Source organism: Xylocopa sonorina, chromosome 14 (genome assembly GCF_050948175.1).
Source record: "Xylocopa sonorina isolate GNS202 chromosome 14, iyXylSono1_principal, whole genome shotgun sequence".
In the NCBI taxonomy this organism is placed as follows: Eukaryota; Metazoa; Arthropoda; class Insecta; order Hymenoptera; family Apidae; genus Xylocopa; species Xylocopa sonorina.
Window position 1 is genome coordinate 3,771,647 of NC_135206.1, and position 14,407 is coordinate 3,786,053.

At 45.6% G+C, this 14,407-nt stretch overlaps 1 protein-coding gene across 4 annotated transcripts in view; it reads right to left on the reverse strand.

Annotated features, from left to right (window-relative positions):
• LOC143430432 (rap1 GTPase-activating protein 1) overlaps nt 1–14,407 on the reverse strand; it is a 94,847-nt gene that overhangs the window by 6,297 nt on the left and 74,143 nt on the right. For all 4 annotated transcript variants that reach the window (XM_076906725.1, XM_076906727.1, XM_076906726.1 and 1 more), the window contains one exon: nt 2,391–2,699. In XM_076906725.1, coding sequence (XP_076762840.1) covers nt 2,391–2,699 — 309 coding nt within the window. The remainder of the gene's footprint in view (nt 1–2,390; nt 2,700–14,407) is intronic.

Consider the following 14,407-nt stretch of genomic DNA (forward strand, 5'->3'; position numbering starts at 1 on the left):
AGTATCGCATTCGCATAAATTCATAAGTCGAAGTGTGCAGATTCGAACGAAGTTGTCAAAGAAAAACATTTTTATATGATCATTAACATCATTTTCTTATCGCCACGCTGTTAATTGCTCCTCTCCACCCTCTGTCGCTTCGAATATTGCCGATAGAAGTTACTTTGTCAACAGGCGTGTAAAAAATACACCACGTCTCTTTCTCTACGCTTTCTCTCTCGTGCGAGGCTTCTCCATTTGGTTATATTCGAGTGAACTATGGTTATCGTGTATCGCTGGCATATTTACGACGATTCCCTGGCATTTCACTCTCGGTTATCGAGACGCAGATACATGCTAGCGAACGATAGATAAACGGGGATAAGTAATTGGAGAAAGTCTTAATAAAAGTACTTCTGACCATTTCGAAGGGTTCCCCTCAAAAAAACACATCCTCGTCGCTACGCTAACAACGCGGAAAATTATGGTTCAGCCACCCCTTCGAGACGTAACTTCCGTACGAATCAATTCCAGAGAAGCACCAGGAAAATTTGTCCAAACCAGTAACTCGTGGAGGGCGCATCGACTTAAACGATTAAGATATTTACGTAAGCAGATCGATGCATTTTCTAGATAGCTGCGCGGATAAATTATTCGAAGCGTGGATCGAGTAATCCAGAAACTGGTTCAACGAGTACCCGATCCGAGTTCTCAATGAAAATATCAGGCCACGTAGTAACTATCGTAATTCTTATCGATTGTAACGTTCCTCCTGGTCGCGTAACGCGTGTGGATTAAATGGAAATAATTCGCGAAGAGGGTGTCGACGGCCTAGGAAGAGCGGAAGAAACGCGGAGGCGTCTTAAAAGCGGCTGTGGATGAAAATCAGGCATGTCGAAGAGGAGCAGAGAGGAGAGTTTCGTCTTATATAGGCATTGCATGTAGACTATGAGAACGTTCCCACTCCCACGCCCAAGAGTGCTCTTTTCCTTTTCCTGCGGCTCTTTTCCTCTCTTTTCCTTTCTGCTGCGACTCGTCGTCCTTTTTCATCCACCCTGCTGATTCGTACGTGTGCGGAACGCCTCGCACACGCCAGCCTCGCATACGGGGTGATTGCAAAGTAAGCCTGCGATTTAAAGTAGACCGTGCTACGAAACGCATATGCATTTTTCGGAACCGCTTCGACGCGAGCCGAATTCGATTAAAACAGGCTCGCGTGGAAACGATCTTTTAACCGATACGAAATACTATTTCACTCGTAATTTGTTCGCGTTACGTTGCTTCCATTTTCATCGAGAAATCGCGAAGGTACTCTCTTGAACACCTGTGCATTTTAATATAATGATGCTTTTAGTATTGATTTCTCTGGTGATAACAATAACAGTGAGAAATCGTGGCGGAAAATCGCCATGAGTCGCATAAAAAGCCTGGCTCTCATTGAATTTCAAATCGCACAGTTTACAATTTTTCAATCAGGCTGCTTCTCTGGAAAGAATGCGTTTCCGTGAGTTTGATGTATATCAGGTGGAAATAAATGCTCGAAGTCCTACCAACGTACAACGTTAGCGTAGTAATTTTCCCGTTGCGTACGCATTTTTCTTCGACAACGATATTCATTCTGTTACCCAGGCCGCATTGTCCGTTCCCCCAACAATATCAGAAGAAAATCTCTTCCCCTATAAATTTCAAAGTATCCGTTTTTCCGTCCATTTTTCCTTCTTTCTCGATCGATAACCAATACCGAACTTATACGTGGCTGGAACAGAATTTATGAAACTCCAAACGCGTTTACAATTCGCGTCGTTTCTACGTTGGACCAGTAATGAACTTTTATCGTGTCGAAAATTACTGCAACTTTTTGCGAAACGCGAATGAATTGTGGGCGGCGTTCTGTACGATTGTGCTGGACACGATGTTATTTGTTGGCTGTGTGTAGGTAGTTTTAATTTCGGTGGAAGGTATAACAACGGTGTCCGATAGGATATAATTGCGATCTTCAAAGCTTTGTGTACGCGTTTCACGTTCAGTAACGAATGCTTCGCGAGAAAATAAGCAGAATAGGAATAATGAAAAGCGTCCTTTCAAAAAATCGCAATTTCACCGTAACGACGGGAATTTATTCGTAATTATAGAGACTTCTAACTTTTAAACACAACGAGTTCAGCAGTAGAAAAATGACACGAACCGTGTTGCAAATAAGATTAAGTAGCTTATATTTCGATACTCTACACGTGCAGATGTCATGCTAGAACTAAGTATAACTACTGACCTTTATTATCGATCAGCGTTTCGTCAAAGTGCTCGCGACAATGAAGCTGAACTCGATATTGAGACGGCGTTTTAAAGGATAGACACGAACGATCACCACGAAGAGAGACATTAAACGACGAAGAAAGTGATAATTTACTTACCCTGCCAACGAAGAACCGCCTGTAGCATTTGGCTGTGTCGTCCTGGTCTATCCTTGGTTGCCATGCAGGCTGCGCCGGAAGTAGTGCCCTGCCAGCTGAGTCCAGGGCGTGTCGATGATCGGTACCATCGACCCAGTAACCAGGCGGTGTCACCACCAGAGGTGGCTGAGATCCGGAAGTGGCTTGCTGAAGCGCAGCCTCCATAAGAGCCCTGCCAACGGGTGCATCGCCTACTGGTGACGGCGACGGTGTGGGTGTGTGATTATTCTGATTACCAGGACTCGACGCTGCCCTGTCCTCCCTCGGGGTCTGTAATCAGGAACGGGCCAGTTCGATATGAGCTCACGGGACTAACCTTCGGCTCCTTTAAAGTCTACCGTTTAAAAGGCTTTCCGGAATTTTAAATCGAACCTCAAAGAGAGGTACGCGAGAGGCTCTCAGGCCTTTGCCTGGTCGTAATTTCAAGCTCTGGGAAGATAGAGATAGAATAAAGTATCAGAATGGACTGATAAACATAGATTTTAATTAATAACCGAAGCATACGTTTGTAAAAACACTCCTTACTGCGTTTATTTTCAAATTCATAAATCGATTATCGTGTAATTCGTATATAAACGAGGACAATAGCCGCGAGACAAGAGAAACTTGGGTTTCAATGTAATTCACGTGCAATTACACAACTTTTGCTCAACTATGTAATAGGTTTAAATTCCTGATGTATGCTGGGGGATCGCGTTACCATCTAATACCCCGTTGCACCGTGCTTCTTCGTCTCTTACATAAATGAAAAGCACAGTTGGGACCAGCGTGCAGTTCCGACGCGATCGATCGACCCAGCGGAAAGGAAGCGGTAAAAGAAACGGTCGTGTAACCGGAAATCGAGACGTCTTCGACAATTCACCGTGTCCATGAGACCGGAACGATTGAATGGCTTCGCGGATTGGAAGAGGAAGCGTAGTAAATGCATCAATGACCGTCAGTCGACGGAAATTTCGAACAGATTCTATAGGATATCCCAAAAGTCGATCCCATAATCGATGATTCGACTGAGCAACATCATCGTTGCAGAAAATAAACGCCAATGAATTTCATTTAGCAATTAGGCTCGAGTGTTACTTATGAAATGATCATAGATGAGGGAAATTAAACCGTCACGTTTGATGACAATGTGTTATACGCGAATACTTCGATACACTTTTATTTGTTTCCCTAATTAGGTTAAAAGTAACGGCAGTTTATGCTTATTACGCGATTGCTGCTTTCCAGCAGAAGGATTACAATTTTAAATTACTCGGTAATTGCAGATCTGAAATTAAGGTCAATGTTAATGCGGATATAATTCGCGTACGTTCCCTCTGCACGTGATAAATTAACGACGATGTTTCGAGATGACCTAATAACTAAAATAAATAACACCAGCGGAAAAGGAAAGCGCGTATTCAGCAATAGCTAATTACAGGATAATATCTTACGAACGCAAATATTTAATCAGGTGAATTAACGATACCGCATCCACCCAGCATCGAGTTTGATAATACAGAAACATATGTAGAATATTTTATTAAAAATAAATACAAGTACGACCAGTACTTGTTATTTTGACAAACAAATCTCAGTTGTGCGATGATTGTTATTCAGGCGGCTATAAAATGGTCAATTTCATTCCAAAAAGTCAACAGCCCGTGGTAAATAACCCATTCAGGAGCAATATCGTGATACATGTTGCTAATCGCAGATCCCGTCGCGACTATAATCGTAAATTCTCGTTTCCAACCTGGTAATTCCAATTAATTTCACCACCTAGTAGAAAATTTAACGGCCAGGCATTGGTCTACGTTTCTGGCGAGCGAATAGGAGCTACGACCATTTAGAAATCCACTGTTGAGGCCGTTCTCGGCGCCCAATGGAACTTTACAGGCGCGTTATTTAAAAGGTTAGAGCATTCCGACGTTCTCGTTTCGCGTCTACCGGAACGTCACGTTTCACCATAAAAAAAAAAAAAAAAAAACAGAAGAAAAATGTAGGAAGCTAGCAATAAATTGTGCAACAAGAACATCGAGGGACAGTCAGCCACTATCATCGTTAAAATACTATGTATAGACTTGGAAAAGGAAACGTATATTTACATAACTGTCAATGAGAAGTGAGACACAGCTCCCTTAGGGACAGAAATTCAAATTGGAATGCGTCTACGTGTCAGAACGTGTGACACGCGCATATTCAAAATGCACAACGTTCGCGACACTCTAGCGCGTCTCTAATGCCATCGCAGATAGGAAACAGCCGATAGAAATATCGATAGTTTACTTATCGAACGTCCCATTGGGACATTATCGAATCGTCGCGCGAAATGGTATTTGCGTAACTATATCCTGGCGCGACGAAACACTTTCTTCTCGCAGAGCCTTCGTTGTTATCTAAGCTCGAAGCGTAAACTTGGCCACACGTTCGATGTCCGCGCGTTTGTTAACGATATTTCCATCGTCTCGTCGAAAACTCGAATCGAACGGTGCTCGACGATCACGAGAATGACACGAGCCGACTATAAAGGGTCGCAACTGCTAATAATAGGAGCATATGGTGTTTGCGGCAGGTGGTGCCATAATATGAACGACTGCTCGTGAATATCGCTACTCGCGCGATATTGAACAGGCAATCGGTTATTTCAGTTTCCAGCTGGTTCCTCGCGCCGGCGACGCTCTTCTCGTCGAAGATATTTCGTAAGCAAAAAGGAATGGACCTCGTTCATGGACTCAAAGAGCAGCGGTTCCATCTGTGTCCCCGCATACGCGTCGTTTCTATTTCGATCCATGGGTGGTCTCTTTTTATTTATTTCCCGCCTGTCCAATGTTCGATCAACTGCCACGTTAGCGGCTTCTTGTTCCCCTCGTTGTTGCGAATATCATCGCGACGGTACCATTGGACGTTCCATTATTCCTCCTTTCGAGCTCGAACTGTATTCGAACTGGATGCATGGAATAAATAATTAAACGATTATTCAGGCGCGTGACGGAAACACATTTACCCCCATTAATTAAATAGTCGACGGCTGTTCCTGGGCAACGGTTTAACAGGCCAAGAACATCGGCTCCCGGCGCTATTCATTTCGTTTCCAATTATGTGTAACGAGATTACGTTCTCGTTAATACATATCTGAATAATTCGGCCGCGCGCGCTCAAAGCTACGTCGATTAGTTTCTGATCGATCACAGCTTCTGTTACTCGATAGACGATAGACTTGCATTATTGCTGCCAAGAGTGGACGTGTTTGGGCAGCAGAAGTCCAGGTGTAGAGGCAGGCCATACCAGCGTGAGTACCATAATCGTCTCACCTCAGATTTCGCGGATGCTTCGATCACAAAACTCGAGCGAACGGAATTCCATTCCAAAATCGAGCCATCTAAAGATAGTCGAACGGTAGCCGCGATGGAGTTACTGTCACCGCTCGACACGTTTCTTTTTCCGTTCCACTTCCACGATCCTTTCCCCGGCTGGCCGCCATTCGCGTCTTCCCCAAAGCATCGAACGGCTCCAGTTTATATTTGGCGGTGAAGGAACGGCAGAGAAACGGAGACTGACGGTGGAAGCGAGAGTTCCATCCTCTCCTTCTTCTTATTTGGACTAGACCACCTCGCACGTTTCTTCTTCTCCTATTTTCCCCACCCTCTCCCCCTCTCTACACGCGTTTAAAGGCACTTAAATTAGTGGACGAAGGGCGAAAAGGGAAACGGGTCTCCTCAGGGCGCGAGCTGGGATCTGAAACTTGGCAGGAAGTTAAAGCCAGACGACGAAGACTTTGAAACGTAATCCGAGCGCCTACATCCGCATTACTTTTAAACTCCACCGTTGTCTCGCGCCCCTTCGTCTTCTCCTCAACCCCATTCTTCTATCGCCGCCACCGAAACCAGCAACCCTTCGCCTTTCTTCGCCTACTATTTAACATTTTCCCTCTCGCTGCCAGTTTGCTTCTGCTTCTGTCTTTTCTTCTCGTCGATCAGTCTGCGAGGTCTAATTAGTTGCTGGTGTCGTCGAATAATTAGTTCATCGGGCTGAGTCGTGACCAAATCTACACGCGTCGCGCTACTATCGGGCATGTTGAACCACTGTACACTAAATTATCGAGATCCTGCTGTAGTACACGCTTACGTTCGTATTAAATCAAGTTTTGGTGGCGTTGTATGTTTCGTCATACGTTGAAATTGAATAGGAGAGAGCAGAACGTCGAGTTCGACTCGATATAGGACTGCAAGGGGTTAAGTCAGGCATGGGCAACCTTGGCCCGCACGGGCCAAGTCTTCTCCCCACCCTCTCGAGGGCAAAGGTTCTTTGCTGGGACAAGCTGTGCTTTCCTTTTTCCTCTCTTTTTTGTTCACTTCATTCCTCCTACCGTGTCCACAACGTACAGCGAGATTTGTAAAAAAGATCTCCGGTTTTTTTTCAATCGCGTTACGCCCGCTGCTTTTTGCAGCACGTTAAGTAGGCTCGTTAATCTCGAGGCCTTTAAAAGGAGAAGTCTTACGGTTCGAAAATTATATTCCTTCTGCTCGCATTCGAACGCGCGCTGTCATTTTGTATGCGAAACGCTCTCTTTGTTTCCTTCGTTAATGCCCCTGCGCGAGTGGATGATGGAAAAGCTAACGGAACGAGCGGTTCAATTGCGGAATTTCGTTTACGGATTTAATTAATGCTCGAAACAAATAGCCCGTCCGAACGCCAAGCTGCGTTACACCGAATAATTCCAGCCAGCTGCGCAATTACGAATTTCGCAGTCCATTGGACAATTTAGCGATGCGTTGCTGCGTTCAGCTAAGCTCGAACAGACGCGAGTGCGACTAGAGAGAAAGGGTACGATCGCGAGCGAGGTAATTTCACGCGGCAACTTTCTTTTTTCGATGGGAACCGCGGACGCAGAGGGGGACCAAGGCGTTCCACTTGCGTTTAACAGTTACAAATTATAACGTTCGCGTGCTGACTGCACTGGGAGGATGAAAAAACAATTACACGAGTGTCCATTGTGCCTGTTTTTCCCGCGGGGCGTCCGTGTCGTGGTGCTTCCAGAAGCAACAAACGAGATGACCTTAATCGCGATTCAAATATTTATACACGCCGCGCTGTGTGCATACGAAAAGTACGATTCCATGGCGTGTAGCGATGGGAAAATACCATTTTGTATGCACGCCCTGGCGATCTTTTATTAACGAGGGACCGAAAGAACCGCGGATGCGAGCTTTCACGAATTTCAGAGACTCTCTGGCAACCACTTTGACGAGGAACGTACACTCGAGTGTCTCCGCGCAGATGGTTTGACAGGGGATCTGGCATCGAGTCAAAATTACTTGGATACATCGCTAGAATAATTACCTATTCATCTTTCTTCGTTACACATCTCGTGGAAGTAACCTAGGGTACAATATTCTTTCAGCTAGATTTTTGTCTCACATTTCTGCGTAGTTTTTGGGGTAAATTGTTTAAAGACCTTCCGTTACGTGACATTTTAGTCTCACTTTTACTCGTGGAACACAGTGGCGGGGTTCGTACGAAACGAAGTTAGGCACCCCGCGATTAAGTTGTGTTAGAAACTTGCCACGTGGTATTAGAGACCAGTGTACTCGCGCTAATGCAAGGTTCAAAACCCGCTGCGGTCTTTCTATCGAACGATACTGGAGTTGCTGCAAATACCAGGCTGGTATTTAAATAAATATCACCTATAACGGCTGTGCGATAGATATATGCAGGTAAAGCCACTTCCGTATAACGTGATGCAACGTGAGACATCGAGTTCGATCGCAGTTCGAAGTTAATTAAAATTTACACTCGATTGTCATTGCATATTGAAGATGCATAATTTTTTGTACACGCCAGAAAGTCACGAACAAAGTACGAAAAGTGTTTAAAAATGATTGAATTTTTCCCTCGCATTTAATTTCCTGCCCCTTCAGCGACTGTTCTCCAGTTTTCATAAATTTACTTTCTGGCATAATTAATTACGGAGTGGCTGTCACTGCCGCAGCTGGAAAGTGTCTCTCGAGCGACGACACTGAAAGGCTGTTGTCAATCGACATCTGCCACGCGTTTATGCAATTTCGGCTCGACTTCGTGGGTCCGTTTCGTTGCGCAATGTTCACACGCGCGTTTAAAAATATCTGAGAAGATAGAGGTGGCCATTTTTCAGAGATAACCACGGTATCGCTAAGCAAGTACAATAAGTTCAATGATTCCGTGCGTTTGAGACTTCACGTCGAACTATCCGAGTCTAAGCAATTATATTTTAAAAAAGCTCGAACAATTTGTTATTTTATACGTCGATGAAATTTTTAGAACGAGCAGGTCTCTAAGTACATACCACGTTATGGCACACGTGTTAGAGGTCGTCGCCAGTACGTCAAGTAATTTTTTAACGCGATAATTCTAGTTCCTGTTCTTATCCCCCTGTCGATAATGAACATACAATTAACTAACTTACTGCGAAGTAAAACGTCGGCCGTGTTCACTGGCGATAACTACGATTACACTTGCAAACGTTGGCTAGTCTATTCCACGTGTAATCACGTTCGCAAATTTTTTTCTACGCTAATTACGGTTGAGCTACGTGGTTATCGTGGCCATTCTAATTGGACACAATTGGAGGGTCAGAGGCAAAAAAAAGCGTAACTCTGTCGAGCCTTTTTGCTGCTTTCCGGAAAGCACAGCCGTATAACATAATTAAAAATGAGCGCACCATTTAATTACCGTATCAATGGCACTTGCTCGCGTGTCCATTACGATACTACGAGGCTGGCCCAAGGGAAAACCGGATAACCGCAGAAAAACGACCTGGAAAAATCTGTCGAAAAATGGTACAAAAAGTGGCGTGGCGCGATAAACTGCGCAAGCAACAAGCCTGAGGCAAACGAGAGAGATGCGGTGGACTGATAGACTGCGATAAAAACGAAACAGAGATGATGCCCAGAAACGTACGTACAAAATCGTGATGCAGATAAAAAGCAGAGGCTAAAATTTGATCACGAAATTTAGCTCTAACCCACATCTAACTTCGTACCAACAGCAACCACTCTCGACGCTTGGTGGTTACGCGTTATCGTGAATAGTATTTTATTAGTCGATTTAATTGATAATCCACGCCAGTCAATGGCTGACATGCGACTACAACCGTACACGGTTCGTTCATCCGCAACAACTGTTATTTCCTTGTTTATATTCAGAAACCATAACGAGGCGAATGCGTGTCATACAGAATGTATGCCACCCTGTACATCGACGAGTAGGAAGCGTATCCACTTGAATTATAAATAACGACGCCCGTGGCTGGCTGAAATAACGTGCTGGACGCATCCTCTGTCTAGTGTACGTATCCTAAAAATCGTGCTCGTTTAAAGGAAATCTCTCTGTGGAGCGAGCCTCGTTAATTCCTCGCTAACCCAGAAAGAACCGTTGCTCTAGACGGAGATAGACTAATGGACGTGTTTTAATGGGCTCGGCTAGGAAATTGAAAGAAATATAGGGGAAGCGTCGAGGAGAGAGCGCAAGAGACAAGAAGACGAGTCGTCTACTCGCAGACTGAGCGCAAGAAAGAGACCAAGGAAGATGACGAAGTGAGGAGAAGAGGCGAGGACGAGGGGATAAGACTTCAGCAAGAGGCATAACCGTGGTGCGCGACATGAGTCATCGAGTGGCAACCGTAGAAAATCCTCCATCGCGTCGAGGAATACGAGGACACGCTATAACTCGAGGAAACTGGGCAAACTCGCGGAGTGGATGGCGGACCAGGAAGCTGGATCGAGAGCAAACGTGCGAGCATTTGTATTTAGGAGAAAGTCCCCCTCGTGATACAGTCGTGCGTAGACAGAGTGTCTTCTGACTGGCTCCTCCTTCTCAGACTCGATTTACAGTTCCAATTTACCAGTGGTTTCAATAACTCGAGGATCTCCATGTCGATTGGCCAGTGGAGAATCCTGGGGGTGACTCAGCTGGGATGGTCGATCGCGCGCGGCTCGCGTGTTCATCCGATTCATTCATTGCTTAATTAGATGTGTCGTAGGCGTGCAAGGGAAATGCGACCAGTCTATTCCTGGTTTCCCGGTTAAATAGTGGTTAATTCGGTTTCTCTGGAAAACACAAAGTACCGCGTAATTTCCTACGGCGATTGTCCTCGCAGATGCCGTGTATTCCTGACAGTGAAGCGTGTTTGTACAAACGAATAATCAAAATCTACCGATTGCCAGTCTATTGTTCGCTTAATTGCCTTAACGAGTGTGCACAGAGTTGCTCGCGAAAAGTGTCTGTATGTTTAGGAGCCATGCGCGTTTGACACCTAACTGTAAAGAAACCACGCGACAACCCTCGATACAGGTGATCAATTTGGCTTCCGTGTCCCTCGTCTTCTATTCTTTTCCACAAAATGCTTAGTCTACAAGTACCAGGTAGAACCGCGTGCGTCATTAGTGAGGCAAAGATAGACGAGGGGGAGACACCCTTGGCTATATCTTAGTCATATCTCTGTTCGGAGAATTTTAGGGGAGAATGCAAACGACCGTGAGGGGAGAAGAAAAAGGAAAGTTTCCTAGGCGAGGACCAGTAATAGACGTCTGCGTGCAACCCTCGATACGATTCTTATGTACGCGTCTAAGGAAGAGACCAGCGGCTCCACGAATCGATTGAACCGCGGGTAGTCACGATAAGAGGCCAATTTCGTGTCTGACTCATGTATTGCGAGCAATACCCACGTCGAATTTATTGAGGCGGCATAATACTCTGATAAAGCTCGATCACGGAAATGTGCGCCTGCGAAACTCGAGTCGAACAAATGTATCTATGGTGGGGCTGATATTTAACTTGTTAAAAGGGCCCTATGAATTCTTATCTCTCTCTCTTTCGAGGAGAGCCATTTTTCTTTGGGACGCGGCGGGAAAATTGTGTGTACACGTAGCCTTATTGGTTCTCCTTTTATTCGTCCAGACTTGAGCAGTCCCTTTGTGACACTCGGGGTCTATTATACTCAAATATTGGCATTTCTATGGAGACCATGTAATCTGCTGTATCGTGCAACGCGGTCGAGCCGCACTCGGAATATTGAAAGTTGCGTGGAAACTTTTTGCGTTCAATGAAATCTTGTTTCAGAGTTTTAATCAAATCAGGCTTTAATGGAATCAGCATTAATTAAGGAGGAGCTAACTTCTTCCAGCGAGCACGGTTTTTGTGAAACAATAGACTTTTCGAGACGCCAGAGGATTATAACAATGAGATAATGGGGCTTGGGGTTTATTACTTACATCCTTCTTAATTGCAAGTTAGAAGTAGAAGCTCTTTAAGCAGGAAGCATGACGCAGTCGAACATAATTGCAAAGTATGATGCGCCGTGGTGGAAGCTCAAAGTTAAAGAGCGTTCTCTCGTAAAAATGGCAAGTCCTGCTCGCGGCTGTGCCACTAAAATGTAACGAGTAGAACGCGACGCGTGTAATTTCGAATTCAAGTCGCAGAACCGCGTCAGACCTTTCGTTTCATTTTTTCAAATGGTAAAACGTGTTTCTGCCGAGTGACCCGTTGTAACACTTTTGCACAGCGCCGCGTACGCGTCACATTTTCTCGTCGATACGTCGCTAATAAATATTAATTAAAGAGACTCCTCTCGCGATAACTAAATACCACAGATTGTCGCCGGGTAGATTCATCAGTAAATAATGCAAGACTTTCTAATACGTAGGCGGAAGAGATATCCAGCGTGAAATACCTGAAACACACAGCGCGTATCCGTTCGTTTTCTCCTCTTATTTCGACGGTTCGCGACGAACCTTTTTCTCCATAGAAAAAACTCAACTCTTCTCTAAGGAATCACTGCCCCCTTTAATTCAGAAGTATTTATCGAACGACTCAAAACCTCGTCTACTTCTCCCAACGTTCGTATTCACCGTCGAATCGTAGAAATCAGTGGATCGAACGAGAGTTTCGAGCGGCGCAGCTTCGAGAGCGTAGTTTAGCTAGCCGAGGACCGACGAGGGTAAACAAGAGAGCGGAAGAAGGGAAAAAGAGAGAAAAATCGAGCAGAAACAGGACGATGGAGGGAACAGAGGAGCAAGGGGTGGTGATGTTGAAGAGGTGGAGGAGATAGAAAAGGTGGAAAGGAAAAAGGCTGAACGCAACTCGCGTATTAATAACGCAAGCGGCGAGGGCGAGACGGAAAATCGGCAGAAAGAGGGGCCTTTTTAACCCCTGACAAACCGGGGAGTTTGCTGCATTATCCCTCGACCCTAAGCAAACTGCGTGAGTGCAGATTCATCGTTCTTCCTCCGTCTCCACCTTTCTTCTCCCCTTCGCCTAGTCAGAGCGCCTCTGCGTGTACACGAACCATGGTCTCGTCTATTCGACCACACAGACGGGGCACAGTGTTGCATACTTTGCTCGTGTGATTCGTATTTACGTACCTTTGTGCACCAGGTACTCTCTCGTAAACGTGGCTGCACGCCCCCATTTTTCGAGGAGGTCGCGAGTCCACCAGAAGAGTCGAAGACTAAATCGCGTCGCGAATAATGCAGCAGCGATCGCCTCTGCCAACTTCCCTTGCACCCTCACCTTCGAGATCGAATATTTCTTGGCGTTTCACGAGGCAACTCTTCTATCCCGCTGCACGAGAGTCGTTCGTTACTTTAGAAGTGGTGTACGTTCGCTTTTAGAGACGCCAACCCTTACCAACCCCTCTCGAGGTTGATTAAAAGCGAATATTTCTTCGAAAGAAGGCGACAAGTGGTTACATACGAATGGTACCCTCGTTTAGTTATCTCAGACATCCTCTACGATGTGTAACGATCAATTTTATTGGACCCTGATGGATGATTCCGAGACTTTTAAGTAAAAAATGAAAGTGCATGTCAGAGGGGATGTTGATTCGCTGCCGCGTGCGAGTGACACGGCACAACGGGCGTAAATGCATCCGCAAATATCCTCTACGATGCTCAGCGAGATCTACATACGTACGTGCATACGTGTATGTCCACGTGGATGCCAGTTCGAGCGTACAAAGTCGTAGACGCGCGTCGAAACGCGTCGCCGCGCGTACACACGAGCGGTTTACCTGTGGCGATTGTGATACGGAGATGACAGAAACGGACAGGCAGACGGAAGCAGCGAGTAACCGGCGGACACGAGGGATATTTATCGTTGGAATACGAATCGCGGTAGAATAAGTGCTAATGGACGCCTCGAGGCGAGTAACGGCACGGAAATGGACGGATTAATTGTACGCGAACGCGTAAACTCGCTCGCAAAGAGGACTGCGGACGCGAGAGGATCGCGTTTTAAGAGACAGTGCCGGGTTGAACGCGTTACGCAGCTGTTTTCAGCGTATTCTCGCGGTTTTTAAACGAGTCACGCTTCCTTTCTTCGCGAAGGCACGAAGGAAATTCAATTTCCACGGAAAGGCTGAATGGGAGGCACGCGGAAAGGGCGCACTGTCTGCACGTGCGAACGTAAAATTAACAGGAAGAAACGGACAAATAGGAACCGTGCACGAAAAGAACAGCCAGGGATGGGGTGGAACAACAAACGATAAGGGAGAAGGGCGTAATTTGTAAATTCTCACGGACATGGAAGTAAATTGAAAAACCATTCACGAGCGTACGTGTATCGCCTGAGTTAGAGCCACAGGAAACGGAACTGTACATACAGGGTGTACCACAGATTTTCGTATGAACCTTGCAGAACTCATTATACGACGCCTGAAGACACGTCTCACGCTCGTGGACGAGTTTTATACACCCAAGCAACTGTGTCGCGAGAAAAAACGGAACAATTAGGTTTATACCAGTGGCGTTCCACGAAATTCTCGTGAATCGTGCAAGAAGAGGGAGAGAATAACGCAAAAACCTCTTGAGTGTCTGCGTTAATTGTATCGGTGATCGAGAACGCACCGATCACCCGCGATAATTAATTCCACTGTAACCCAGGGTGCCGTATCATCGATCAGCAATTAATCTTATACCTCCTCGAGTAATTAGTATCGACGACCTTCGTTTTTTACGCTGTTC